General features: G+C 34.6%; 2 protein-coding genes and 1 long non-coding RNA gene across 3 annotated transcripts; 1 reads left to right on the top strand and 2 right to left on the bottom strand.

Moving 5' to 3' along the window:
• Positions 1-6,474: 6,474 nt before the first annotated feature.
• On the top strand, positions 6,475-7,071 carry LOC143582744 (uncharacterized). The gene is made up of 3 exons (XR_013144037.1): positions 6,475-6,534; positions 6,721-6,909; positions 7,001-7,071. It is a non-coding gene; the product is annotated as an uncharacterized LOC143582744 (long non-coding RNA).
• A 4,045-nt stretch (positions 7,072-11,116) lies between these two features.
• Positions 11,117-11,566, bottom strand: LOC143582748 (uncharacterized). The gene has a single exon (XM_077065241.1). The coding sequence runs from the start codon at positions 11,564-11,566 to the stop codon at positions 11,117-11,119; it is 450 nt and encodes a 149-aa protein (XP_076921356.1).
• A 13,227-nt stretch (positions 11,567-24,793) lies between these two features.
• On the bottom strand, positions 24,794-25,243 carry LOC143582742 (uncharacterized). The gene has a single exon (XM_077065235.1). It carries the CDS (start codon positions 25,241-25,243, stop codon positions 24,794-24,796), a length of 450 nt encoding a protein of 149 aa, XP_076921350.1.
• Positions 25,244-26,994: the final 1,751 nt, after the last annotated feature.

The following is a 26,994-nucleotide window of genomic DNA, read 5'->3' as shown; positions in this document are numbered from 1 at the left end:
AAGGTGGCTGGGGTAATGGTTGTGGCGGCTGGAAACGGTGTTGATGTGTTGAAGGATAGTGGACATGGTGTTGATGTGTTGAAGGAAACTGCTTAAAGATACGAGATGGATAAAAAAGCGTTCACTGCTTCATGAATGAATTAGGTGGATCATACATTTTAGGGGTGATTGAAGAGGCTTTGGCTTTATTGGGTTGATTTGCGAAAATGGGAGACATGGTTCAACAAAGTTTTTGATATCATAAGTCAAGGGGTGATTGTAAGGCCAAAAAGTTATGACTAACGGTATCAAATTACGAAACCCGTTATATATTTTATGGTCAAGCTAATAATTAAAGCCGACGAGAAAACCAGACACGAAATGAGAGCGAGAGCTTCATGACACACGCTTAGCTTCAATACGGATAAGGCTTCTTAAAGATAATGTTAAGCTATAAATAGAAGTCTTATGTATTATTGTACGTGTGTGTTTTTCATGGTGTAAATCATCCACACAAAGGGAGATCACCCTGGGTGGGTCGGTTCATGATTAATGTAATCAATCTTTGAACCGACAACGAGATAAGTCATTTATATGTTATCTTTATATTATTTATGATCGGTCGTGTGATTTACAGTACCCGTCTCGAACATTTATTAAGTGCAAAATTCGTTCGTGGTCGTTTTGGGACGTACAATATTTAATCCTATAATACATGCATGATTTTAGGGAATGATTGTTGACTTCTTCACTCATTTTTAACTGAGTCACTGGGTCGGGTCTGCGGATTAGGTCAGCGGGTATACGGGTCGTATCATAGGTCGTCAAAAACGTGTCTAGCCAAACATGTTTGAAAATAAAAAATGACGGAGACAACGAGTTTGAAAATGATTTTGCAATTAAGTAAGGGCATTTTCAGTTTCTCACTACAAAAAAAGTGGGTAATTTTCAACAAAAAAAACCTCAGATGCCGCCACAATTTAATTTTGTTTTGAACGGTGCTACCAAAATAATTGATTTTAGGCTTCGTGTGAAAAACACCCACTAGTTTTCATTTTCATTTCCATTTGAAGTATGAGACCAGTTCCAAGTCTGATCTATTATTATTATTGTTATTATTATTATTATTATTAAGGTACGTAATCATTTGATTTTTGTTCATTGTTCGATTGCTTCATAATCAATTGCTTATTTTTAATTAAGTTGGGGAATTCGGTTTCTGTGTGTTTTTTTCATCATTGAAAAAATATACGGTCTTGCTGCTGTAAACGAACCAAACCGAAGCGGACAAAGCCTTTTCATGTTTGTTGTTAAAGCTTTTATCGGACATGCGAACATAAATAAACACAAACATTGTTTTTTTAATTTGACTAAGCGAGAATGGTCAGTGTCAATGACTCGTTCCAGTTACCAAGTTTGTGTTGCTGTTTTATTTATCCAAATATTATTGGTCCCGACGACATATGTTGAAGGTCATAACATAATGATTATTACCTATGTGATAACATGAAATGTCTTGCTAAGTTTTTCGCATCGAATTGGAATTGCGAAAGCAAGTTTTTCGCAAACCACAAAGACTCCTTTATTTAAACACAAATATGCATAACTAGTGATATACATGTCCTTGGCCATAAGTAAAGACTAATGTATCAATGTTCTTAAACATAGTTATGGATATTTATGTGAACATCACCATGTCCAAAATTTCATATTACATGCATTTATATTTAAGTCTGTATGGCTGGTGAGTAAATAACCAAATTGACCGAACGGTAATCGAATTAGCACCTGTGTTTAGGCGAATGAGTTTTTTGCAAAACTAAAAAGCTTTATAATTTCATTGTTGGAAATTAGGCCACACCCAAGAACATGAACACAAAATTTTATCTCAACCAAAACCGACTCTTTTTGTTTGTTATTATTTTTAAACAACTTACAATAACCCATAACATATATATTTTATACTAAAATCAGCCTTACTAATTGTACTCAAACTAGACATACACTTAATCAGATTCCTAACTTCTAAACATGCAAACGAACTAGATAAACTTACAAAATATTTGTTCGATTATCTATTTGTGATCGTTTAAAGTTAAATGAACGAACGCAATTGCTACAAAAATGTTTATGTTCGTATGGCTCGTTTACTGGCCTAGCTAAATTGCTACAAAAATGCAGCCTAAAATTCATTTTGGCATGTGAGAAGAGGGACAAAATTTACAAGATGAGAGTCTTAAACATATGTTAGGGTTTTGTTGTAAATAAAAAAAGATAAAACAAGGTTACTGTGGTTAGGATAAACTAATGTTAATATTAAATAAATAAGGTGAAATTCAAATTACAAAGATACCAATCATGTGAGTGACATATTGATGAAAGTTAACAACAACAACTAACGGTGTTATGTTATTGGATGAATGAAGAAAAAAGAAAACTATCCTAAAAAGGTAAAAAAAATATTATTTTTAACTAGAACTAGATATAGAATCAAAGCAAACCATGGACACGATACTTTAACTTCATAGGAAATAAAGAGAATATTCTCAAAATATCCTTTTGTGTTCGTCCACATCATGTTTGTTATTCCCGCCGCCTCGTTTGTAAACCAACTATAACATGTGGCTAGCTTAAAAAGTTGTGTCCCCGACCAATTTCGAACTCAATTCCGGCGTTCATGACTTGATTCCAAAATTTTGAAGTTTTATCTTTGAATATAATATAATGTTATTTCATTTTACTCATGTTTAGTTCTTTTTTATAACTTTTAAAATATAAAATTTTATAAAATTTTGAATATACTGTTGAGACATGCTTCTTTTCATTCACACGTTGTATAAATTTTACTTAAAACCGATTTGGGTCAATTTTTATTAAACATCTCAATATGAATCTGATCCGGCTCGGTTTTGAACAAAATTTATGTCGGCACTCAGATAAAAACGTCTCCACGGTATATTCAGAATTTTAAAAAACTTCATATATTTAAAGTTATATAAAAAACCAAATATAAGTAAAATTTAATTATAATAATATAATATACATAAAAATAATATGCCAAACATGCCATGGAAGGCGAGTTTGAGGTAAAACACGTTGTCAAAGATGCGTTTGAGGTTAGTGTAACCCTTGAGTGGTTCAACCTCCAAGATAAATAAGAAATTGGAAGACAAGATTTTTGGAACAATTTTCTCTTGTTTTCATTAACTTAAACTCAACTTAAATACGTTAAGGAATGCAGAATGTAAATAACGTGAATGGTGGAACATGGAGATAATGCAAGCATGTGAATAAACTAAACAAGGAGAAAATGTAAACATGCATATCTAATCTTATAATTCATGCATGATTTAAGGGAATGATTGTTGACAAATTCACTCTTTTTTAACTGAGTCATTGGGCCGGGTCTGCTGGATTGGGTCAGCGGGTATACGGGTCGTATCATAGGTAGTCAAAAACGTGTCTGAGGCCAAACGTGTTGTGAAAATAATAAATGACGGAGAAAACGAGTTTGAAAATTATTTTGCAATTAAGTAAGGGTATTTTCAGTTTCTCACTACAAAAAAACATGTGATTTTCCTAAAAATAAAACCTCAGTCGCCGCCACAATTTAATTTGTTTTCAAAGGTGCCACCAAAATAATTGGTTTTAGGCTTCGTGTGAAAAAAACCACTAGTTTTCATTTTCATTTTCATTTGGAGTATGAATTATTATTATTATTATTATTATCATCATCATCATCGAGGTACGTAATCATTTGATTTTTTGTCCTTGTTCGATTGCTTCATAATCAGTTGCTTATTTTTAGTTAAGTTGGGGAAATCGGTTTCTGTGTGTTTTTCATCATTGAAAAAATACACGGTCTTGCTGTAAACAAACCATCAAATTAACCAGACAAAGCGTTGTTCATGTTTTGACGTTTAAGCTTTTATTGGACAAGCGAACACAAATAAACACAAACAATGTTTTGTTTAATTTGGCTAACCCAGAATGGTCAGTGTCAATGGTTCGTTCCGGTTACCAAGTTTGTGTTGGTGTTTTATTTATTCATATGTTAATCTACATTTAAGGTAATTATTTACAACTCATATAAGAGGCGTGCATGGTTTGGTTTTAGACTAAAACTAAACCTTTGGTTTTTGAATTTTTGAAAACCGTTTGGTTTCTGGGTTTTTTGATTTTCATCTTAGATTATCATTTGAGCTTAAAAATTTGAGCTGGAAAAAAACAATTGGCCTAAATCAATGAATTTGGGCACAAATCATTTTCTTAATTAATAACTAATTTATTATTATACATTTAGGCTAAAAATATTTGACTTACATATTTGTTAATTCTTATAAATTAATTAAAATAAAAAATGAAAATTTGTTAATTCGGTTTGCTTTTTTACAAAAACATAAAACCAAACCTTCGTTTTTTCTTTTGGTTTGTTTTTTTTTTGGTTTTTCGATTTCAGGTTGGTTTTTGGTTTTTGGTTTATGCACACCCCAAACTCGTATATTCTTCCAATAGTTAATTTTGCTTATATTTATTTGATGAGAATAGAAAAATCATTAAAAAAAATATACAAAGTACTTTTAATCAACAAACATAAAACAGGCAAACATCAATGGATTTAAACGAACACCTTATTTCACTTTCATGAACACAACTGAACTATTCATTCATTTTGTTAATCGAATGTAATTTCTTGTTCATGTTTATTCAATTATTAAACGGACGGACATAAACGAAGTTCCCGCCGAACAGTTAACAAACAGTTTGCTGAAATGTAGCGTGGGAACGGGTACGGGGACGATACGGGTACGAGAACAGAAAAATCAAAATTCCAAGATAGATGTATGACAACAAGAAGATAAAAATTTAAATATATAATGTTACTTTAATATTTTTTTATAATTTATAAGGTTAAGAATCAAATGTAAACTAGTGAAAATATAAGGGGTTAATTGTTAAAATACACAAGTTTATTTTACACTTTTTAATAGTTTTAGGTAAAAGTTAATAAACTTGAGGTACTAAATGTAACGAGTGAAAGAGCGAGGCTAATTGTTAAAAAAACGCTAAATAACCCTAAAAATAACAAAACGAAGGTTAAGACTTCAATACGCCGCTCTCTTCCATCTTCTTCATTTTCGGCCGTTTCTTATTCTTTCTCTTTCTAGCAGAAATTGAACCCCCCCCCTCCCGCGGATGTTCAGGTACACTTTTTCTCTGGCTAGCACTAAAAATAAATAGAAATGTCCCCAAAATGATTTGGATCTGTCCCCATTAACCCGAAAACATTTTGGATCTATCCCCATTAACTCGATCCGGGACGGATACTCCAGGTAAACTACCATTCCCATGCTTCCTAGTTTACAGCCCACAATTGTTACCACAAATTGGATGTTTAGGCAGTTTCCCAAATTCATATAACTAATCAAACAGTTAATTGTAGTCTAATATTAATGTTGCAATTTTCAGTCAAAGTAAAAATGAAAGGTTTACTTATAGAAACTAAAAGTGAACTTTCTCTAAATTTTAAATAATGTAAGTATGATAACCCTTGTATCTTCGAGTGTTTAGTTTGTATTATATATGTGCTAACTGTTGCACACCATCAAATTGCAGCTTCTGTCAAGGTACGGGAGAGAATGGATTTTGGGCATGATACAAATAGAATAAATGTCGAAGGTGAGTATTACTTGCTTGCCGGATGATCTTATCCATAAAATCCTTGCTTTGAATGGCATTAAAAAAACAATCGGAACAAGTGTGTTGTCATCTAGATGGAAGTATACGTGGACTTCAATGCCATGTCTCAGTTTCTCAAGTGAGGATTTTCATACGTATTCCAAGTTTTCCCAGTTTATTAGACATGTCCTATCCAAACGCAATAATCAAACAGACGTGCATTCTATCAGTGTCATTTTTCATAACACTGTTAGCCATGTGCTTATCAAAAGAATTATCGACTTTGCAATCTCCCACAATGTCCAACAATTGAGTATTACTTGCTTGCGTAGAAAGTCTTTTGAATTCCCTCTTTCAACCTTTAGTTCTCAGTCCCTCAAACATCTCACTTTGAGCGGATTTTTCACCTTGACCCTACCTACTTGGGAGGCAACAACTTTAACAACACTGGATCTACATAAAGTTGCATTGCGTGATGGTGTTTTCTCTAACTGTGCAAACTTGAAGAATCTAATCTTAAAAAGTTGCAATATGACGAGCTCGTATGACTTCAATATATGTCATCCTGGATTAACTAGTCTAACAGTACTTGAAGGAAACGGCGGTTGTAAGGGTGTCAATGAGGTTACACCTCAACTTAAAAATCTGAGTATAACATCTTTGGCAATAATATATCTAGTTACTGCACCCAACCTTTACTCTTTGCATTGTGGAGGTGGTAATTTATCTTTCGAGTTTTCTACAGACCTTCTTCATTTGGAGAAGGTGGATATATGTGCTCAACGTTCCCGTGAAGATAAGGTACATAAAATTGTCCGTCTGCTTCAACAGTTCCATAATGTCAAATTTCTTACGCTCAACTTGGAATTTGTGAAGGTACATTTGTCCCTTAATGTTTTCATTCGCATCTAACATAGATTTTTAATTCAAGCAATGGAAATACTGTTGGGGTTGTGAAACCATTAAAAAAAGATTTGTACAAACACATATTCAAGAAAATAGATTTTCATATCATTACAGTTATGACTATGAGATTACTTTGTTGTTTGGTATATTTTTCAGTTTCTTTCATCCCTGGAACTAATCGCACATCAACCTTCTCCATTTGCCAACTTAAAGATTTTAAAGATTTATCCCAATTATGTTTCTCTGAACGAGCAAGAACGAACGGAAGTAAGCATGTCTATGGAAGTCAAAAACTATTTGTTAGATGGTTCTCCGGGTGCCACCATCACAATGGTTTCACATGAGGTATATTCTTATCTTTCATACGTTCCACAAGAAATGATATTTTATTTAGGAGCTATCTGTATGCTTCATGCATATTATATGATCCGGGCAGGAGGCTAAGACTGTGCAGAATATTGCATTAGCGCGCATGCTTATGAGAGAACTGCAGGTGCTACTATATCATATTAGCGGAAGCCGTTATCATCGTTAACATCATAATTGAATTCGTGTTGTTCATGTTTCTGTGTATGAATGTGTGTGTGTGAACAAACAGATAATGTACAAAATGATATACGAAGAAAGTGGATATTATTGAATATCTTGGTGCCTGATACATTATTACAATAGACATATTTATACACAAGCAAAATGGCGGTTAACCGTTTATAACCGGTTACACAGCCAGCCGCCATATTCTATCTATATATCTATCTAATAATAATAACAATAATAATAATAATAACATAAGTATAATATTAAGTTTAATTTATCATCTAATATATCAATGGAAAGAAAATAGTGAAACAAACACAACTCATTTGAAGCAAGACAAGGCACCAATAGAAGCTGAGAACCACTAGTCACGAATATGAAATGGAATTTTTGGTTAAGGATGACAGATAACAATGAGCAATTTGCTAAAGTGTATAAAAGTATAGTTTCTACCCTGCGGGAGACTGAAGGAATACTTACAAAGATACCTACATCATCACATCAATCTAAGTTGGTAGCAAGTTTTTCTAGGCTGTGTGATGATGCTGAGACTCTCTTGGATGATATGGCGGATCATGTGAAGATCCAATGTGACAAGAAACCAAGACTCTACGTTCATCAACCTGCTACCACATCACAACCGTCTTCTTGACAAATTGTTTATTTCAAATTCCACTTTTCAGCATTTGAAAAATGAAATTACTACTATTATATAAAACTTTTACTTTTAACCCTAATTTCATGGTGATTTGTTTTCAGGTTCCATCAATTTCCCTAAAGTTCGCCCTTTTGGAACGTTGAATTTTAATAAGTACGTTTTACAGTTAGTTAGTAATGTGTAAGGTGATATTTGATCCTTTCAAACTTGTTCTTATTTAGGATATATTTGTGATACTTATATGAAAGGCTTTGACACACAGTAAGCATTCAGGGCGTGCGCAGAGGCGCTATATTTGTGGCGAGACGATGTTTCCCCGTTTATGGATCAAGTCGAATTTTAAGGAGCTATTTTAGTTTTTTTGATTTGTTTCGAGTTATTTTGATTTAACACTAACCTATTTATAAGATTTACCCAATAAAACAAGTTGGATTTTTTTAATTTATTCCAATCCATTTATATACTCACCGATTTTAATGGTTTCCGAATTCCACAAAAGCTGAATGAAGAACAAGGTTAGTAGTAATATTTTTTTCATCATCTTTCATCTTGTTTAATCTGCAGGGTCATCTCTGAAAATTTAAATACCTCGGTCGGGCCAAAATAAAAAGGCTCGTAGGCCTTAATGAAATTTTTTTATTCGCTAACATACATGGATAAAACTTTTATCGACCGATTTAATATAAGCAAAAACCATTCTGAGCATGTAATTATCTAATAAACCATTGCAAAATAACGTATATATGTAATATGTATAAAAAAAATTGTGCCCCTGAAACTTATGTGTCCCGGCCGATGGTGCATCGCACACCCTCCGAGCCTCCCCTGTTAATCTGTTATGGTTTACCAACAATGTTTTAACCAGAAACATGTCAAGATGGTTTCTATATGCGTAAATTAAAAAAAAAAACTGGAAACGTGCTGTTTCATAGGTTGAAATGGGTTAGTGTTTTATCCCAAAAAGTGTCAAAACTGGTTGATGTTTTAACAAAAAACATATCAGTGTTTTTTTATGGTTGAACAAGCAGTTCTAATTAGAAAGACATGTTGAACAAGCTGCTGTTTTAACTACATGTTTTAAGGTTGAATAAGCAATGTTTTTTAACAATGAACAATATTGATATAAATAGATTAGATTGTGTGTCAATAATTGTTTTGTTTATTTAATTGCAACTAATAGTATTTATGCTCAAATTATATTGAACTCTTCAAATATAGGATTGCCCTTTCCAACTAGTTTGGACTCTGGAGAAAGAATTTTGTAGATATCTGTTGAACCGGTTTTGTAGGAATTTGTAGGTTTGACGGTGAGTTAGAATGAGTTTGAGCAAAATGATTTTGAGTCAAAATGGCCCATTCTAGAAAAAAAAAGTATCAAATTTGTTCAGGTCAAACGAGTTGAAGGATACCTCGAGAAAGAACATACTAGAGAAGTAATAAAAAAAATCAAGTTATACATTGAGTTGCAATTACCTAAATGCAAATTTGATCATGCTTAACAATCTCAAGTCATGACAACCAATAAATATTATCATGTATTATTACCTATGTGATAACATGAAATGTATTGCTAGAATGTTTGCATTGAAATGGTATTGAAAAAGCAAGTCTAATGCGCATATGTTTATCAAATAGTACGTGAATAAATATGCTCCTTTATGTGAACACCAAATGCAATACTAATGAAATACATGTCCTTTGACGTTAATGAAGACTAATATATCCATCCATGTTCTTAAACATCACACACATGTTCAGGTAATAAAAGTTGTATGTTGTTCGTACAATCGGTGTGCAAAATTAGCATTACTTCTAAATTGATATATGACGTGGCTCAATTCACAACCCAGATTCCCCCTCTATTAGTATTTTTGCTTCACTTGATGTTGACTGCCATCTATATGTGCAATCTTTAGTTATTTTATAAGTGCAATGACAATCTTTATGTTGTGTGTCTCTGCATGCACATGTGTGTCTGTGTGTGTATGCTTGTTTATGTATGTGCAGCATTATTTAGTAGATAACAATAAACTCATTTGATAAATAGTTAACTATTAGATTTTTTTAAGCAATGTTAATGTATGTACATGTGTGTCAGGGGCATTATTGTCTATTCATTTGTGACTGTGTAAATATATGTATGTATGTATGTATGTATATGCATATGTATATAAATGTATATGTGTATCTGTGTGGTATATATGAATTTGTGTGTATGTATGTGTGCATGCATATATGTATGTATGAATTTGAGTTTAATAAGAAACTGCATTTGTACAAAGTTTAAGATTGACTTAGGAAAGTCAAACCTAAAATCAAACAAAGTCATAGTTTGATTTAGGAAAGTCAAAAGTTGTGTTTACATTGATTAATCATTTAACCAATATACATATACATAATCAACTTGGTTAATCTTGTACAAAGTCACTGTTTGACTTTGGAAAGTTAAACATTGGGTTCCATTGTGTTTAGATTGGTTAATCATTTAACCAATATACATATACACAAACCTAATCTTGATTAACCAAGTTGATTATGAATATGTATACTTGCCGTTCACCCTTTACGGATTGCTGAAGTTTATTAAGTATGTATTACAATTAGTCAGTTAGTTAGTAATCAAACATATAAGGTGATATCTGACCCTATGCAAACCATTTTGGATATGATTTTGCAGTTAATAATTATTTAAATATACTGCCACAATTAAATTCATGTTTATTTAGATATCTTTTTTTTTTATCTTAAGTAATCCATTAGATATGAGCTTTTCGTGACAACATCAATAAGACATCTTCAAAGTTTCATTTGGCTGTGCCCATAGTGTTCTAAGGGCTGGATCATGCTAACAACAAAAAGATAGCCTTGGGGAAGGTAAGTAATAGATGAATTGGAAATTAACAAAGGCAAAATGCTATACACAAGCTGGAGGATCAAAATGTGTTGGTTAAGTACATCAAAAAATGTTTATGCGAGACTTACATCCCAAATTGGGATCCTATTTATACTCGAATGCTTCAATCTAGCATCCAAAATATATGTACATACAAATAGGCACCCTAAATTATAATGAGATAGCTAGGTTTCGATTAGTAAAAAGAGACCATGTTAAGAAGAGAGACTCAGGTTGCAATTAGGCGTCTTGACAACAGTTGTAGGTGACAGTCGATGCCTTCAAGTGTTGCCTCCAAGGCCTCTAGCTTGTTGGGTAGAAGTTGAATAAATTCATGTTTCGCACTTGTACTGCATCTCAATAGTGCGCGCATCATCAAGGATTTGCAACTCATTGACATGTGTATAAGCTTTCTCTTCTGGTAGCACTTTACCACTGGATAGAAATCTTGAGACGGCTTTCCATCAACATTTTCGGTTTGTCTTCAAAAGCGGCTCAGCCAAGAACTCAAGAAAGAGCAGGAAAATAACAGCGTTGCATTCTGCAACTTCCTTAAATACCATGAAGGGATAGCTGCATATAATGCTTTCCACTTGCTTTAGATAAGCCATTGATTCTTTGATGTCCTTCTTCAGTTTATTTCTGAATGCAATGTATCTGACAGTGATGCTTTCAATGCTGCACACTCCATGTCTCCTAAGATCACACCCTGATTCACTCACGTGTTGTTTAATCCGTGACAAAACATCAGTTGTATTGCTGCAAATGTCCAAGAACTTGACAGATATGTCTAGTAACTCATCCGTCCATTTCATGTTCGTAATTTGAGAGAGATTTGTGTTGAGAAGATCTTCCAAACATTCGTACAAGGAAGGAAGCAGTTTTCCTTGCAACAAATCCTCATGGCTTGCCATAAAGGCTGAAGCAGTGCCAAATTGGAGTCATCAACTTGATGAGTTTGAGGAGTAGTGTAGGATGAGCTGCTTGTGGGGGGGGGGGGTGTAACTACCTACTTTCGGTTATAATAATAAATGAAATTTCGTTATTTGATAGTGTGTCGTTTATTGGTTTAGACAATCAACTAATAGAAGGCGGGCTTGGACTTTAGAAGATGGAATAAGAGATGGAATGGGCCTTAGGTCCATAGGCTTAAGGGAGTATAAATACCCTTAAACCCTAATCCTTTCCATTTTATCCATCTCTACACCATAGCCTACACCTTGTAAAACACACACAAACATTTTCCTTTAATCCAAGCCTAGAACCGAAGTTGAAAACCCGAGATTTTGGTGCTAGAACGTTGTGATGAACCAAACCTACATCAAGGATCACCTTGTGTTCGTAGTTTAACTCGTTAATTTAAGGTACGTATATAACTAGAAATCGTTCGTTTAGACTCGAATTGGTTTGGGAAATCATAGATCTGTTTTAGTATGTTAAAAACGAATCCAACACAACAAATCCTACTGAAATCCGAAAACTTTTGCTAGGTTAATTGATAACCTAATAGAACTCGTAATATGAATGCATTAATCGCACCCATTAGAACGCAATATTTGGGTGTTTGGCTGACTGGGTTTTGTAGGCGATAGGATTGCGAGTTTAACGAGACCGAAATCATGTTATTTCGTTAAGAATTAGGGGTTTAATAGCAAATCTGAAATCTGTTGACTGTTATGGTGTTCTTGGCAATTTTGATTTTGACCCTGAGTCAAAGTCTGGATAAGATTGGTGTAAGGTAACGAATCAACTAACCAATTCGTTAAGGCAAGATAACGAATCAGTTGCCAATTCGTTATGTTCAAACAACGAATCAGTTCACCGATTCGTTATGCCCAAATAAGGAACTAGACAGCGAACCAAATCACGAATCAGCTAACGAACCAGATAACGAATCAAGTGATTCTTACTTGCCAATTCGTTAAGAATAAGGTAGCGAATCGGGGTTTGTTCAGATAACCAATTGGAATGACGAATCAGATGACGAATCAGTTAACGAACTAGATTATGAAAGTAACGAATTAGTTAACGAATCAAGCTTAATTCGTTATATCAAAGAAGTTAATGAATTATAAAATTAATCAAAATCCTAATGGAAAATGTGTTAAGATAGTTAATAGAAATAAAATTTTTCCAAGCTGACCTGGCAGCTTAACCCCATCCAGGGGCTCTGCCTCTTGGACCCGCTAGTGGCGGCCGCCCCTGGAAACCTGCTGCCAGGGACGCTGCCCTCGGACCCCGTTCGTTGAGGGTAATAATTAAGACTAGAAAGACGATATGGGTAGTGATAGTTAATTGATACGTGTAATTGTTATACAATTAGTCGTGTACAGCTCAAGAAAGGAATAACCATAAACGGCGAACGTAACCGCATTCAGGTGAGTTTCTAGCCCCATTTCCTTGTTATGTTTTCGGGGCTGTGTGCATACTCGATGTGAATGTTAATACACTTACCTTAAATGGTAAGTGTATGTCTTAATGACGATTGTGATAGTTATGTATGTATGCTTGACAGTACGTGAGCGACCTCCGGGTATTGCACATATTGTTAAGGCAAGTATAGTGTTGTATGTATGATATGTGTATGTGAATAAGGAAGTATGTACGACCATGATATGTATGGTATTAAATGTATGGATATGATAATGAAAGGTAAGGTAAGGTTAAAGTGTTGCATACCCTAATAATATATGCGAAGGTTAAAGGGTTGCATACCCTAATAATATATGCGAAGGTTAAAGGGTTGCATACCCTAATAATATATGAGAAGGTTAAAGGGACGTATACCCTAATAATATATGCGAAGGTTAAAGGGTTGCACACCCTAATAATATATGCGAAGGTTAAAGGGTTGCATACCCTAATAATATATGCGAAGGTTATAGGGCGTAATGCTTTTTAAAACGTAAGGTATGGTTATGCAAATATGAAAGTATGAAGTATGTACGAAAGTATGTAGTTATGAATGTGTTATATGTGGTATGATTAACTAGAACTCACTCAGCGTAGCTGACTTTTAGTATGCACGCAGGTGAGTAGAATTAGACAGCTCGCTTGAGCGGGGGCACATGGCAGAAGAATAAGAGTCTGGCATCTGAAGACCTAAGACGTTTTTAGTTAATTTTTGATTCGAAAGACAATATGTTCGTTAAAGGCAAAGTAATGGATTTGATTGTAATGTTTATGAAAGTTTTTAATATTCCGTGAATGTTTTAATCAACTATGATATTTAAGAACTGTGTTTATGAGTGAATCCAACACCAAATGTAGGGCACCGGTAACGGGGCCTAACAGGTTTCTTGATCCTATGGACTCTCAAAGCTTGTTCAGCAGCTTTATCAACCGCTTCTTGAAAAGAGCTTGAACGTGAAGGTGCTTGAGGAGTTGCAGTGGTCTTGTAGGCAGAGTTAAAAGCTGGCTGACTTTTAAATTTGTTGAATCCATTAACAGCGTGAACATTAGGGTGTGCATGGCTCAGAAAAGTTGTACTTACTCCAGACCCAGTGGATATTCCTGCCTGATTATGAGAACTGATGTGATTACCCATTTTGAGTTTGTCATCCATCTGAAATGACTTAATGTTGTATATTAAATCAACAAGAGTAGTGATCTCGAGGTTGGTTGTCCTCTTAATTGTGATCACACTGCTATTCCAGGTATACGGGGAAGGGAGTTTAACAACTTGGCATTGATTTCAATCTAATCATAATCAATTCCAGCACTCTTGATCTTGGTAATCAATGTTTCAAATCTATGGATGAGGCTTGTAACCGATTCTTCTTACACATGGTTGAACATGTTAAACTCACCCTTTAGCATGCCATTCCTGTTGTTTCTCATTTCAGTGTTTCCCTCAAACTTACTAACCAAGGCATCCAAAGGCCTTTAGTAGTGGTGTGATCTCTCAAAGTTCGAGCAATTTCGTGTGAGAGGCAAACACTAAGAACACCATAAGCTTTGTTATCATCACTAAACATCTTTTTATCTTCATCATCATAAGCAGTCACAAGCTTAGGAACTTGGCTATCAGCTATGGTAGACATGGGAATATGTGAACCATTCTCAATGGGTCTAAGAAGTCCATAATCAAGGATTCTGAAGTAGTTTTTGAAACACTGCTTGAATTCTTCAAAAGCATTGTCCCATCCTAGTAGCTTAGGAGGCTTAGTTGTAGTTCCAGCCTCATTCTCACATATCATGTAACTCCTTATAGCCTCATTCTTAACTTCCTCATTTGCATTAGCCATTGCTAAAACAATCTCATGATCAACACAAAGTTCAAACAGTTTCTGGTAAAAAAAAGTCCAAAGTAATCGAATACAAAGTAATCGAATGACCAAGTAATTGAATGACTAAGCAGCTTCTGTGAAAAAATGTTTAAGTGTAAAGTAATCGAATGGCACAATAATCTAATCAAATGGATGAATCCAATCAAATAATATTGTAAACGTGCATATTTGTAAGGCCAAAAAGTTATAACTTACGATATCAAATTACCAAACCCGTTATATATTTTATGGTCAAGCTAATAATTAAAGCCGACGAGAAAACCAGACACGAATCGAGAGCGAGAGCTTCGGGACGCGTGCTTAATTTCAATGGGGATAAGGCTTCTAGAAGATAGTGTTAGGCTATAAATATGAGTCTTATGTATTATTGTATGTGTGTATTTTCTATGTGTTAATCATCCACACAAGGGGAGCTCACCTTGGGTGGGTCGGTTCTTCATTAATGCTATCAATCTTTTAACCGAAAACGAGATCGTTCATTTATATCTTATCTTTATATTATTTATGTACGGTCGTTTGATTTACCGTACCCGTCTCGAACCTTTATCAAGTGAAAAATCCGTTAGTGTTCGTTTTGGAACCTAGAATTGGTACCTGAGCAAGTCGAATTTTATGACTCAACTTTGCTCTTGATATTCAGGTTCTACTTCCGCTATTACCCGAACTAAGACGTTAAAACCTGTTAAAGTTTGATAATAAAGTGGGAAATAAACGTGTTTGAAGCTTCTTCTTGTAGATTCGGATGTTCTGGATCTACAAGTGCCCAATCCGGGAGTTTCGGGAACCGTTCTGCCATACGCCGAAAATCCAGCGACCCTATGGTTCTTCTCAGAGACAAGTTTGAAGTTGAAGATGTAAGATATCAAACTCCAACGCACGAGTCTCGGTTATTTCGGGTCATAGAAACTAATGGATGAAGATGTGATCGACGGGTTTTCGGTAACTGCTGGCGGTAGTATATGATGGCTATCAGGGTTTCAATTTCTGGAGAAAACGTTTTTCCGGCCAACATTTTTTCGGCGAGAAAGAAAGGAAGAAGAAGAAGATGGCGACGTTTGTAGGTGATGAAGAACGACGGCTGCAGGTGGAACATGACAGCGGTGGTGGCCGAAGTCGTCTTTCCGGCGACAACACTTTTCTAGTAGCCCTTTTTATTTCTTTTCCGGCCGTGCGAAGGTGGCTGGGGTAATGGTTGTGGCGGCTGGAAATGGTGTTGATGTGTTGAAGGATAGTGGACATGTTTGGAGATGGCCGGAATCCGTTTTTTATCCGGTAGCCGGCACTAAAACCCGGTTTTCCGACAAGAAGGGTTCATAATGTTTGTGGCGGCTAGTAAGCAGCAACTGCTCAAAATAATATATCACATTGGTATTTTGTTGTTATTACACGTTGGGCTCTCAAAACATATGTGTGCTGCCACATATGGACCAACTTTTGGGTCATATGTGATTTGTTTTTACTTGGTTCGGGCTGGATTTCATCAAAACTGATCTGGGCCTAAAGTAGTTGGTATGCTGTGAGAATGGGGCATGTGTTTGTGAAAAAAATCTTTTTTTGGCCAAGAAAATAATTATATGTTCGGGGTTGACCAAACTGAAAAAAGTCAAATGCGTTCTGGTTTTCGTCATTGTTGGACCGTGTTCAAAACATTTATTTCCATATTATTTTCAAAGCGCTTAAAAGGGTAAATAATAAGCTTTGTCATTTGATCGTTGTCCCCGGTACTTCTTCCGAACCTATACTGCTTAAAGATACGAGATGGATAAAAAAGCGTTCACTGCTTCATGAATGAATTAGGTGGATCATACATTTAAGGGGTGATTGAAGAGGCTTCGGCTTTATTGGGTTGATTTGCGAAAATGGGAGACATGGTTCAACAAAGTTTTTGATATCATAAGTCAAGGGGTGATTGTAAGGCCAAAAAGTTATGACTAACGGTATCAAATTACGAAACCCGTTATATATTTTATGGTCAAGCTAATAATTAAAGCCGACGAGAAAACCAGACACGAAATGAGAGCGAGAGCTTCATGACACACGCTTAGCTTCAATAGGGATAAGGCTTCTTGAAGATAATGTTAAGCTATAAATATAAGTCTTATGTATTATTGTACGTGTGTGTTTTTCATGGTGTAAATCATCCACACAAAGGGAGATCACCCTGGGTGGGTCGGTTCATGATTAATGTAATCAATCTTTGAACCGACAACGAGATAAGTCATTTATATGTTATCTTTATATTATTTATGATCGGTCGTGTGATTTACCGCACCCGTCTCGAACATTTATTAAGTGCAAAATTCGTTCGTGGTCTTTTTGGGACGTACAATATCTAATCCTATAATACATGCATGATTTTAGGGAATGATTGTTGACTTCTTCACTCATTTTTAACTGAGTCACTGGGTCGGGTCTGCGGATTGGGTCAGCGGGTATACGGGTCGTATCATAGGTCGTCAAAAACGTGTCTAGCCAAACATGTTTGAAAATAAAAAATGACGGAGACAACGAGTTTAAAAATGATTTTGCAATTAAGGGCATTTTCAGTTTCTCCCTACAAAAAAAGTGGGTAATTTTCAACAAAAAAAAACCTCAGATGCCGCCACAATTTAATTTTGTTTTGAACGGTGCTACCAAAATAATTGATTTTCTGCTTCGTGTGAAAAACACCCACTAGTTTTCATTTTCATTTCCATTTGAAGTATGAGACCAGTTCCAAGTCTGATCTATTATTATTATTGTTATTATTATTATTATTAAGGTACGTAATCATTTGATTTTTGTTCATTGTTCGATTGCTTCATAATCAATTGCTTATTTTTAATTAAGTTGGGGAATTCGGTTTCTGTGTGTTTTTTTCATCATTGAAAAAATATACGGTCTTGCTGCTGTAAACGAACCAAACCGAAGCGGACAAAGCCTTTTCATGTTTGTTGTTAAAGCTTTTATCGGACATGCGAACATAAATAAACACAAACATTGTTTTTTTATTTGACTAACCGAGAATGGTCAGTGTCAATGACTCGTTCCAGTTACCAAGTTTGTGTTGCTGTTTTATTTATCCAAATATTATTGGTCCCGACGACATATGTTGAAGGTCATAACATAATGATTATTACCTATGTGATAACATGAAATGTCTTGCTAAGTTTTTCGCAACGAATTGGAATTGCGAAAGCAAGTTTTTCGCAAACCACAAAGACTCCTTTATTTAAACACAAATATGCATAACTAGTGATATACATGTCCTTGGCCATAAGTAATGACTAATGTATCAATGTTCTTAAACATAGTTATGGATATTTATGTGAACATCACCATGTCCAAAATTTCATATTACATGCATTTATATTTAAGTCTGTATGACTGGTGAGTAAATAACCAAATTGACCGAACGGTAATCGAATTAGCACCTGCGTTTAGGCGAATGAGTTTTTTGCAAAACTAAAAAGCTTTATAATTTCATTGTTGGAAATTAGGCCACACCCAAGAACATGAACACAAAATTTTATCTCAACCAAAACCGACTCTTTTTGTTTGTTATTATTTTTAAACAACTTACAATAACCCATAACATATATATTTTATACTAAAATCAGCCTTACTAATTGTACTCAAACTAGACATACACTTAATCAGATTCCTAACTTCTAAACATGCAAACAAACTAGATAAACTTACAAAATATTTGTTCGATTATCTATTTGTGATCGTTTAAAGTTAAATGAACGAACGCAATCATGACAATGTTTATGTTCGTATGGTTCGTTTACTGGCCTAGCTAAATTGCTACAAAAATGCAGCCTAAAATTCATTTTGGCATGTGAGAAGAGGGACAAAATTTACAAGATGAGAGTCTTAAACATATGTTAGGGTTTTATTGTAAATAAAAAAAGATAAAACAAGGTTACTGTGGTTAGGATAAACTAATGTTAATATTAAATAAATAAGGGGAAATTCAAATTACAAAGATACCAATCATGTGAGTGACATATTGATGAAAGTTAACAACAACAACTAACGGTGTTAAGTTATTGAATGAATGAAGAAAAAAGAAAACTACCCTAAAAAGGTAAAAAAAATATTATTTTTAACTAGAACTAGATATAGAATCAAAGCAAACCATGGACACGATACTTTAACTTCATAGGAAATAAAGAGAATATTCTCAAAATATCCTTTTGTGTTCGTCCACATCGTGTTTGTTATTCCCGCCGCCTCGTTTGTAAACCAACTATAACATGTTGGCTAGCTTAAAAAGTTGTGTCCTCGACCAATTTCGAACTCAATTCCGGCGTTCATGACTTGATTCCAAAATTTTGAAGTTTTAACTTTGAATATAATATAATGTTATTTCATTTTACTCATGTTTAGTTCTTTTTTATAACTTTTAAAATATAAAATTTTATAAAATTTTGAATATACTGTTGAGACATGCTTCTTTTCATTCACACGTTGTATAAATTTTACTTAAAACCGATTTGGGTCAATTTTTATTAAACATCTCAATATGAATCTGATCCGGCTCGGTTTTGAACAAAATTTATGTTTGCACTTAGATAAAAACGTCTCCACGGTATATTCAGAATTTTATAAAACTTCATATATTTAAAGTTATATAAAAAACCAAATATAAGTAAATTTTAATTATAATAATATAATATACATAAAAATAATATGCCAAACATGCCATGGAAGGCGAGTTTGAGGTCAAACACGTTGTCAAAGATGCGTTTGAGGTCAGTGTAACCCTTGAGTGGGTCAACCTCCAAGATAAATAAGAAATTCGAAGACAAGATTTTTGGAACAATTTTCTCTTGTTTTCATTAACTTAAACTCAACTTAAATACGTTAAGGAATGCAGAATGTAAATAACGTGAATGGTGGAACATGGAGATAATGCAAGCATGTGAATAAACTAAACAAGGAGAAAATGTAAACATGCATATCTAATCTTATAATGCATGCATGATTTAAGGGAATGATTGTTGACTAATTCACTCTTTTTTAACTGAGTCATTGGGCCGGGTCTGCTGGATTGGGTCAGCGGGTATACAGGTCGTATCATAGGTAGTCAAAAACGTGTCTGAGGCCAAACGTGTTGTGAAAATAATAAATGACGGAGAAAACGAGTTTGAAAATGATTTTGCAATTAAGTAAGGGTATTTTCAGTTTCTCACTACAAAAAAACATGTGATTTTCCTAAAAATAAAACCTCAGTCGCCGCCACAATTTAATTTATTTTCAAAGGTGCCACCAAAATAATTGGTTTTAGGCTTCGTGTGAAAAAAACCACTAGTTTTCATTTTCATTTTCATTTGGAGTATGAATTATTATTATTATTATTATTATTATTATTATTAAAAACTTGAAGAATATAATCTTAAAAAGTTGCAATATAACGAGCTCGTATGACTTCAATATATGTCATCCTGGATTAACTAGTCTAACAGTACTTGAAGGAAACGGCGGTTGTAAGGGTGTCAATGAGGTTACACCTCAACTTAAAAATCTGAGTATAACATCTTTGGCAATAATATATCTAGTTACTGCACCCAACCTTTACTCTTTGCATTGTGGAGGTGGTAATTTATCTTTCGAGTTTTCTACAGACCTTCTTCATTTGGAGAAGGTGGATATATGTGCTCAACATTCCCGTGAAGATAAGGTACATAAAATTGTCCGTCTGCTTCTTACGCTCAACTTGGAATTTGTGAAGGTACATTTGTCAAGGTACGGGAGAGAATGGATTTTGGGCATGATACAAATAGAATAAATGTCGAAGGTGAGTATTACTTGCTTGCCGGATGATCTTATCCATAAAATCCTTGCTTTGAATGGCATTAAAAAAACAATCGGAACAAGTGTGTTGTCATCTAGATGGAAGTATACGTGGACTTCAATGCCATGTCTCAGTTTCTCAAGTGAGGATTTTCATACGTATTCCAAGTTTTCCCAGTTTATTAGACATGTCCTATCCAAACGCAATAATCAAACAGACGTGCATTCTATCAGTGTCATTTTTCATAACACTGTTAGCCATGTGCTTATCAAAAGAATTATCGACTTTGCAATCTCCCACAATGTCCAACAATTGAGTATTACTTGCTTGCGTAGAAAGTCTTTTGAATTCCCTCTTTCAACCTTTAGTTCTCAGTCCCTCAAACATCTCACTTTGAGCGGATTTTTCACCTTGACCCTACCTACTTGGGAGGCAACAACTTTAACAACACTGGATCTACATAAAGTTGCATTGCGTGATGGTGTTTTCTCTAACTGTGCAAACTTGAAGAATCTAATCTTAAAAAGTTGCAATATGACGAGCTCGTATGACTTCAATATATGTCATCCTGGATTAACTAGTCTAACAGTACTTGAAGGAAACGGCGGTTGTAAGGGTGTCAATGAGGTTACACCTCAACTTAAAAATCTGAGTATAACATCTTTGGCAATAATATATCTAGTTACTGCACCCAACCTTTACTCTTTGCATTGTGGAGGTGGTAATTTATCTTTCGAGTTTTCTACAGACCTTCTTCATTTGGAGAAGGTGGATATATGTGCTCAACGTTCCCGTGAAGATAAGGTACATAAAATTGTCCGTCTGCTTCAACAGTTCCATAATGTCAAATTTCTTACGCTCAACTTGGAATTTGTGAAGGTACATTTGTCCCTTAATGTTTTCATTCGCATCTAACATAGATTTTTAATTCAAGCAATGGAAATACTGTTGGGGTTGTGAAACCATTAAAAAAAGATTTGTACAAACACATATTCAAGAAAATAGATTTTCATATCATTACAGTTATGACTATGAGATTACTTTGTTGTTTGGTATATTTTTCAGTTTCTTTCATCCCTGGAACTAATCGCACATCAACCTTCTCCATTTGCCAACTTAAAGATTTAACCCAATAAAACAAGTTGGATTTTTTTAATTTATTCCAATCCATTTATACTCACCGATTTTAATGGTTTCCGAATTCCACAAAAGCTGAATGAAGAACAAGGTTAGTAGTAATATTTTTTTCATCATCTTTCATCTTGTTTAATCTGTAGGGTCATCTCTGAAAATTTAAATACCTCGGTCGGGCCAAAATAAAAAGGCTCGTAGGCCTTAATGAAATTTTTTTATTCGCTAACATACATGGATAAAACTTTTATCGACCGAGCATGTAATTATCTAATAAACCATTGCAAAATAACGTATATATGTAATATGTATAAAAAAAATTGTGCCCCTGAAACTTATGTGTCCCGGCCGATGGTGCATCGCACACCCTCCGAGCCTCCCCTGTTAATCTGTTATGGTTTACCAACAATGTTTTAACCAGAAACATGTCAAGATGGTTTCTATATGCGTAAATTAAAAAAAAAAACTGGAAACGTGTTGTTTCATAGGTTGAAATGGGTTAGTGTTTTATCCCAAAAAGTGTCAAAACTGGTTGATGTTTTAACAAAAAACATATCAGTGTTTTTTTATGGTTGAACAAGCAGTTCTAATTAGAAAAACATGTTGAACAAGCTGTTGTTTTAACTACATGTTTTAAGGTTGAATAAGCAATGTTTTTTAACAATGAACAATATTGATATAAATAGATTAGATTGTGTGTCAATAATTGTTTTGTTTATTTAATTGCAACTAATAGTATTTATGCTCAAATTATATTGAACTCTTCAAATATAGGAATGCCCTTTCCAACTAGTTTGGACTCTGGAGAAAGAATTTTGAAGATATCTGTTGAACCGGTTTTGTAGGAATTTGTAGGTTTGACGGTGAGTTAGAATGAGTTTGAGCAAAATGATTTTGAGTCAAAATGGCCCGTTCTAGAAAAAAAAAGTATCAAATTTGTTCAGGTCAAACGAGTTGAAGGATACCTCGAGAAAGAACATACTAGAGAAGTAATAAAAAAAATCAAGTTATACATTGAGTTGCAATTACCTAAATGCAAATTTGATCATGCTTAACAATCTCAAGTCATGACAACCAATAAATATTATCATGTATTATTACCTATGTGATAACATGAAATGTATTGCTAGAATGTTTGCATTGAAATGGTATTGAAAAAGCAAGTCTAATGCGCATATGTTTATCAAATAGTACGTGAATAAATATGCTCCTTTATGTGAACACCAAATGCAATACTAATGAAATACATGTCCTTTGACGTTAATGAAGACTAATATATCCATCCATGTTCTTAAACATCACACACATGTTCAGGTAATAAAAGTTGTATGTTGTTCGTACAATCGGTGTGCAAAATTAGCATTACTTCTAAATTGATATATGACGTGGCTCAATTCACAACCCAGATTCACCCTCTATTAGTATTTTTGCTTCACTTGATGTTGACTGCCATCTATATGTGCAATCTTTAGTTATTTTATAAGTGCAATGACAATCTTTATGTTGTGTGTCTCTGCATGCACATGTGTGTCTGTGTGTGTATGCTTGTTTATGTATGTGCAGCATTATTTAGTAGATAACAATAAACTCATTTGATAAATAGTTAACTATTAGATTTTTTTAAGCAATGTTAATGTATGTACATGTGTGTCAGGGGCATTATTGTCTATTCATTTGTGACTGTGTAAATATATGTATGTATGTATGTATGTATGTATGTATGTATGTATGTATGTATGTATATGCATATGTATATAAATGTATATGTGTATCTGTGTGGTATATATGAATTTGTGTGTATGTATGTGTGCATGCATATATGTATGTATGAATTTGAGTTTAATAAGAAACTGCATTTGTACAAAGTTTAAGATTGACTTAGGAAAGTCAAACCTAAAATCAAACAAAGTCATAGTTTGATTTAGGAAAGTCAAAAGTTGTGTTTACATTGATTAATCATTTAACCAATATACATATACATAATCAACTTGGTTAATCTTGTACAAAGTCACTGTTTGACTTTGGAAAGTTAAACATTGGGTTCCATTGTGTTTAGATTGGTTAATCATTTAACCAATATACATATACACAAACCTAATCTTGATTAACCAAGTTGATTATGAATATGTATATTTGCCGTTCACCCTTTACGGATTGCTGAAGTTTATTAAGTATGTATTACAATTAGTCAGTTAGTTAGTAATCAAACATATAAGGTGATATCTGACCCTATGCAAACCATTTTGGATATGATTTTGCAGTTAATAATTATTTAAGTATACTGCCACAATTAAATTCATGTTTATTTAGATATCTTTTTTTTATCTTAAGTAATCCATTAGATATGAGCTTTTCGTGACAACATCAATAAGACATCTTCAAAGTTTCATTTGGCTGTGCCCATAGTGTTCTAAGGGCTGGATCATGCTAACAACAAAAAGATAGCCTTGGGAAAGGTAAGTAATAGATGAATTGGAAATTAACAAAGGCAAAATGCTATACACAAGCTGGAGGATCAAAATGTGTTGGTTAAGTACATCAAAAAATGTTTATGCGAGACTTACATCCCAAATTGGGATCCTATTTATACTCGAATGATTCAATCTAGCATCCAAAATATATGTACATACAAATAGGCACCCTAAATTATAATGAGATAGCAAGGTTTCGATTAGTAAAAAGAGACCATGTTAAGAAGAGAGACTCGGGTTGCAATTAGGCGTCTTGACAACAGTTGTAGGTGACAGTCGATGCCTTCAAGTGTTGCCTCCAAGGCCTCTAGCTTGTTGGGTAGAAGTTGAATAAATTCATGTTTCTCACTTGTACTGCATCTCAATAGTGCGCGCATCATCAAGGCTTTGCAACTCATTGACATGTGTATAAGCTTTCTCTTCTGGTAGCACTTTACCACTGGATAGAAATCTTGAGACGGCTTTCCATCAACATTTTCGGTTTGTCTTCAAAAGCGGCTCAGCCAAGAACTCAAGAAAGAGCAGGAAAATAACAGCGTTGCATTCTGCAACTTCCTTAAATACCATGAAGGGACAGCTGCATATAATGCTTTCCACTTGCTTTAGATAAGCCATTGATTCTTTGATGTCCTTCTTCAGTTTATTTCTGAATGCAATGTATCTGACAGTGATGCTTTCAATGCTGCACACTCCATGTCTCCTAAGATCACACCCTGATTCACTCACGTGTTGTTTAATCCGTGACAAAACATCAGTTGTATTGCTGCAAATGTCCAAGAACTTGACAGATATGTCTAGTAACTCATCCGTCCATTTCATATTCGTAATTTGAGAGAGATTTGTGTTGAGAAGATCTTCCAAACATTCGTACAAGGAAGGAAGCAGTTTTCCTTGCAACAAATCCTCATGGCTTGCCATAAAGGCTGAAGCAGTGCCAAATTGGAGTCATCAACTTGATGAGTTTGAGGAGTAGTGTAGGATGAGCTGCTTGTGGGGGGGGGGGGGGGGTGTAACTACCTACTTTCGGTTATAATAATAAATGAAATTTCGTTATTTGATAGTGTGTCGTTTATTGGTTTAGACAATCAACTAATAGAAGGCGGGCTTGGACTTTAGAAGATGGAATAAGAGATGGAATGGGCTTTAGGTCCATAGGCTTAAGGGAGTATAAATACCCTTAAACCCTAATCCTTTCCATTTTATCCATCTCTACACCATAGCCTACACCTTGTAAAACACACACAAACATTTTCCTTTAATCCAAGCCTAGAACCGAAGTTGAAAACCGAGATTTTGGTGCTAGAACGTTGTGACGAACCAAACCTACATCAAGGATCACCTTGTGTTCGTAGTTCAACTCGTTAATTTAAGGTACGTATATAACTAGAAATCATTCGTTTAGACTCGGATTGGTTTGGGAAATCATAGATCTGTTTTAGTATGTTAAAAACGAATCCAACACAACAAATCCTACTGAAATCCAAAAACGTTTGCTAGGTTAATTGATAACCTAATAGAACTCGTAATATGAATGCATTAATCGCACCCATTAGAACGCAGTATTTGGGTGTTTGGGTGACTGGGTTTTGTAGGCGATAGGATTGCGAGTTCAACGAGACCGAAATCATGTTATTTCGTTAAGAATTAGGGGTTTAATCACAAATCTGAAATCTGTTGACTGTTATGGTGTTCTTGGCAATTTTGATTTTGACCCTGAGTCAAAGTCTGGATAAGATTGGTGTAAGGTAACAAATCAACTAACCAATTCGTTAAGGCAAGATAACGAATCAGTTGCCAATTCGTTATGTTCAAACAACGAATCAGTTCACCCATTCGTTATGCCCAAATAAGGAACTAGACAGCGAACCAAATCACGAATCAGCTAACGAACCAGATAACGAATCAAGTGATTCGTTACTCGCCAATTCATTAAGAATAAGGTAGCGAATCGGGGTTTGTGTAGGTTCCCAGCCGGATCCACACGAGATATCGCGTTCTACGTAGGTGCGGAATCCCTACGTAAGACGTTACGAGTATAGGAAACAATACGAGCTAACACACGATACGATAATCAAACACACGTTGTATTCCAACCGTAAACACGTGATACTATGATCACTGATACAAAACTCTCTGACTCGAATATACGAATAAACTCTAATCATCGAATAAGCCGTAAACAATTAGCTTATATAGACACGACAACTTCGCCTGGCATGTTCAGGCGAAGTTGTCCCTAACTTCGCTTGTCTAACAAGTTCGCCCATATAAGCGAACTTGTTAGTAACTTCGCTTACATACAAAACTCAAATCTAACTAACACGATTACAGACACTCGACACTGAACTACTGACATCATGCACCAACAGACTCCCCCTTGGCAGTAGCTTCATCTCTTTAGCTTCAAACACGTGTCTTGTAATCTTCAATCTTCTATCTTCAAGCATGCACTCCTTCTCGAACACAAACCGAGACAACTCTTTGATATTTCCTCGCTTCGTCTTTCCAAGCAGGAATATAAAATATCTTCTTGTCATTCAACACCTGCAAATCAGCTTGCGATAAGTTTACCAATTGCATCGGATCGTACACTCTAAGCAGCTCTTGTTCATCTTCGTCTTCCATCACTGCCTCAGCTGTCTCACAATCTACAAACCACCACTTCAGGT

Source organism: Bidens hawaiensis, unplaced genomic scaffold (assembly GCF_021521415.1).
Source record: "Bidens hawaiensis isolate Kalapana, Puna unplaced genomic scaffold, B.hawaiensis_p1.1 tig00031915_1, whole genome shotgun sequence".
Lineage (NCBI taxonomy): Eukaryota > Viridiplantae > Streptophyta > Magnoliopsida > Asterales > Asteraceae > Bidens > Bidens hawaiensis.
This window is presented reverse-complemented; position numbering and strand designations above follow the sequence as displayed.

Bases quoted from the DNA above. Each gene is read 5' to 3' on its own strand.
- LOC143582748 (XM_077065241.1), bottom strand. From the start codon at position 11,566: ATGGCAAGCCATGAGGATTTGTTGCAAGGAAAACTGCTTCCTTCCTTG.
- LOC143582742 (XM_077065235.1), bottom strand. From the start codon at position 25,243: ATGGCAAGCCATGAGGATTTGTTGCAAGGAAAACTGCTTCCTTCCTTG.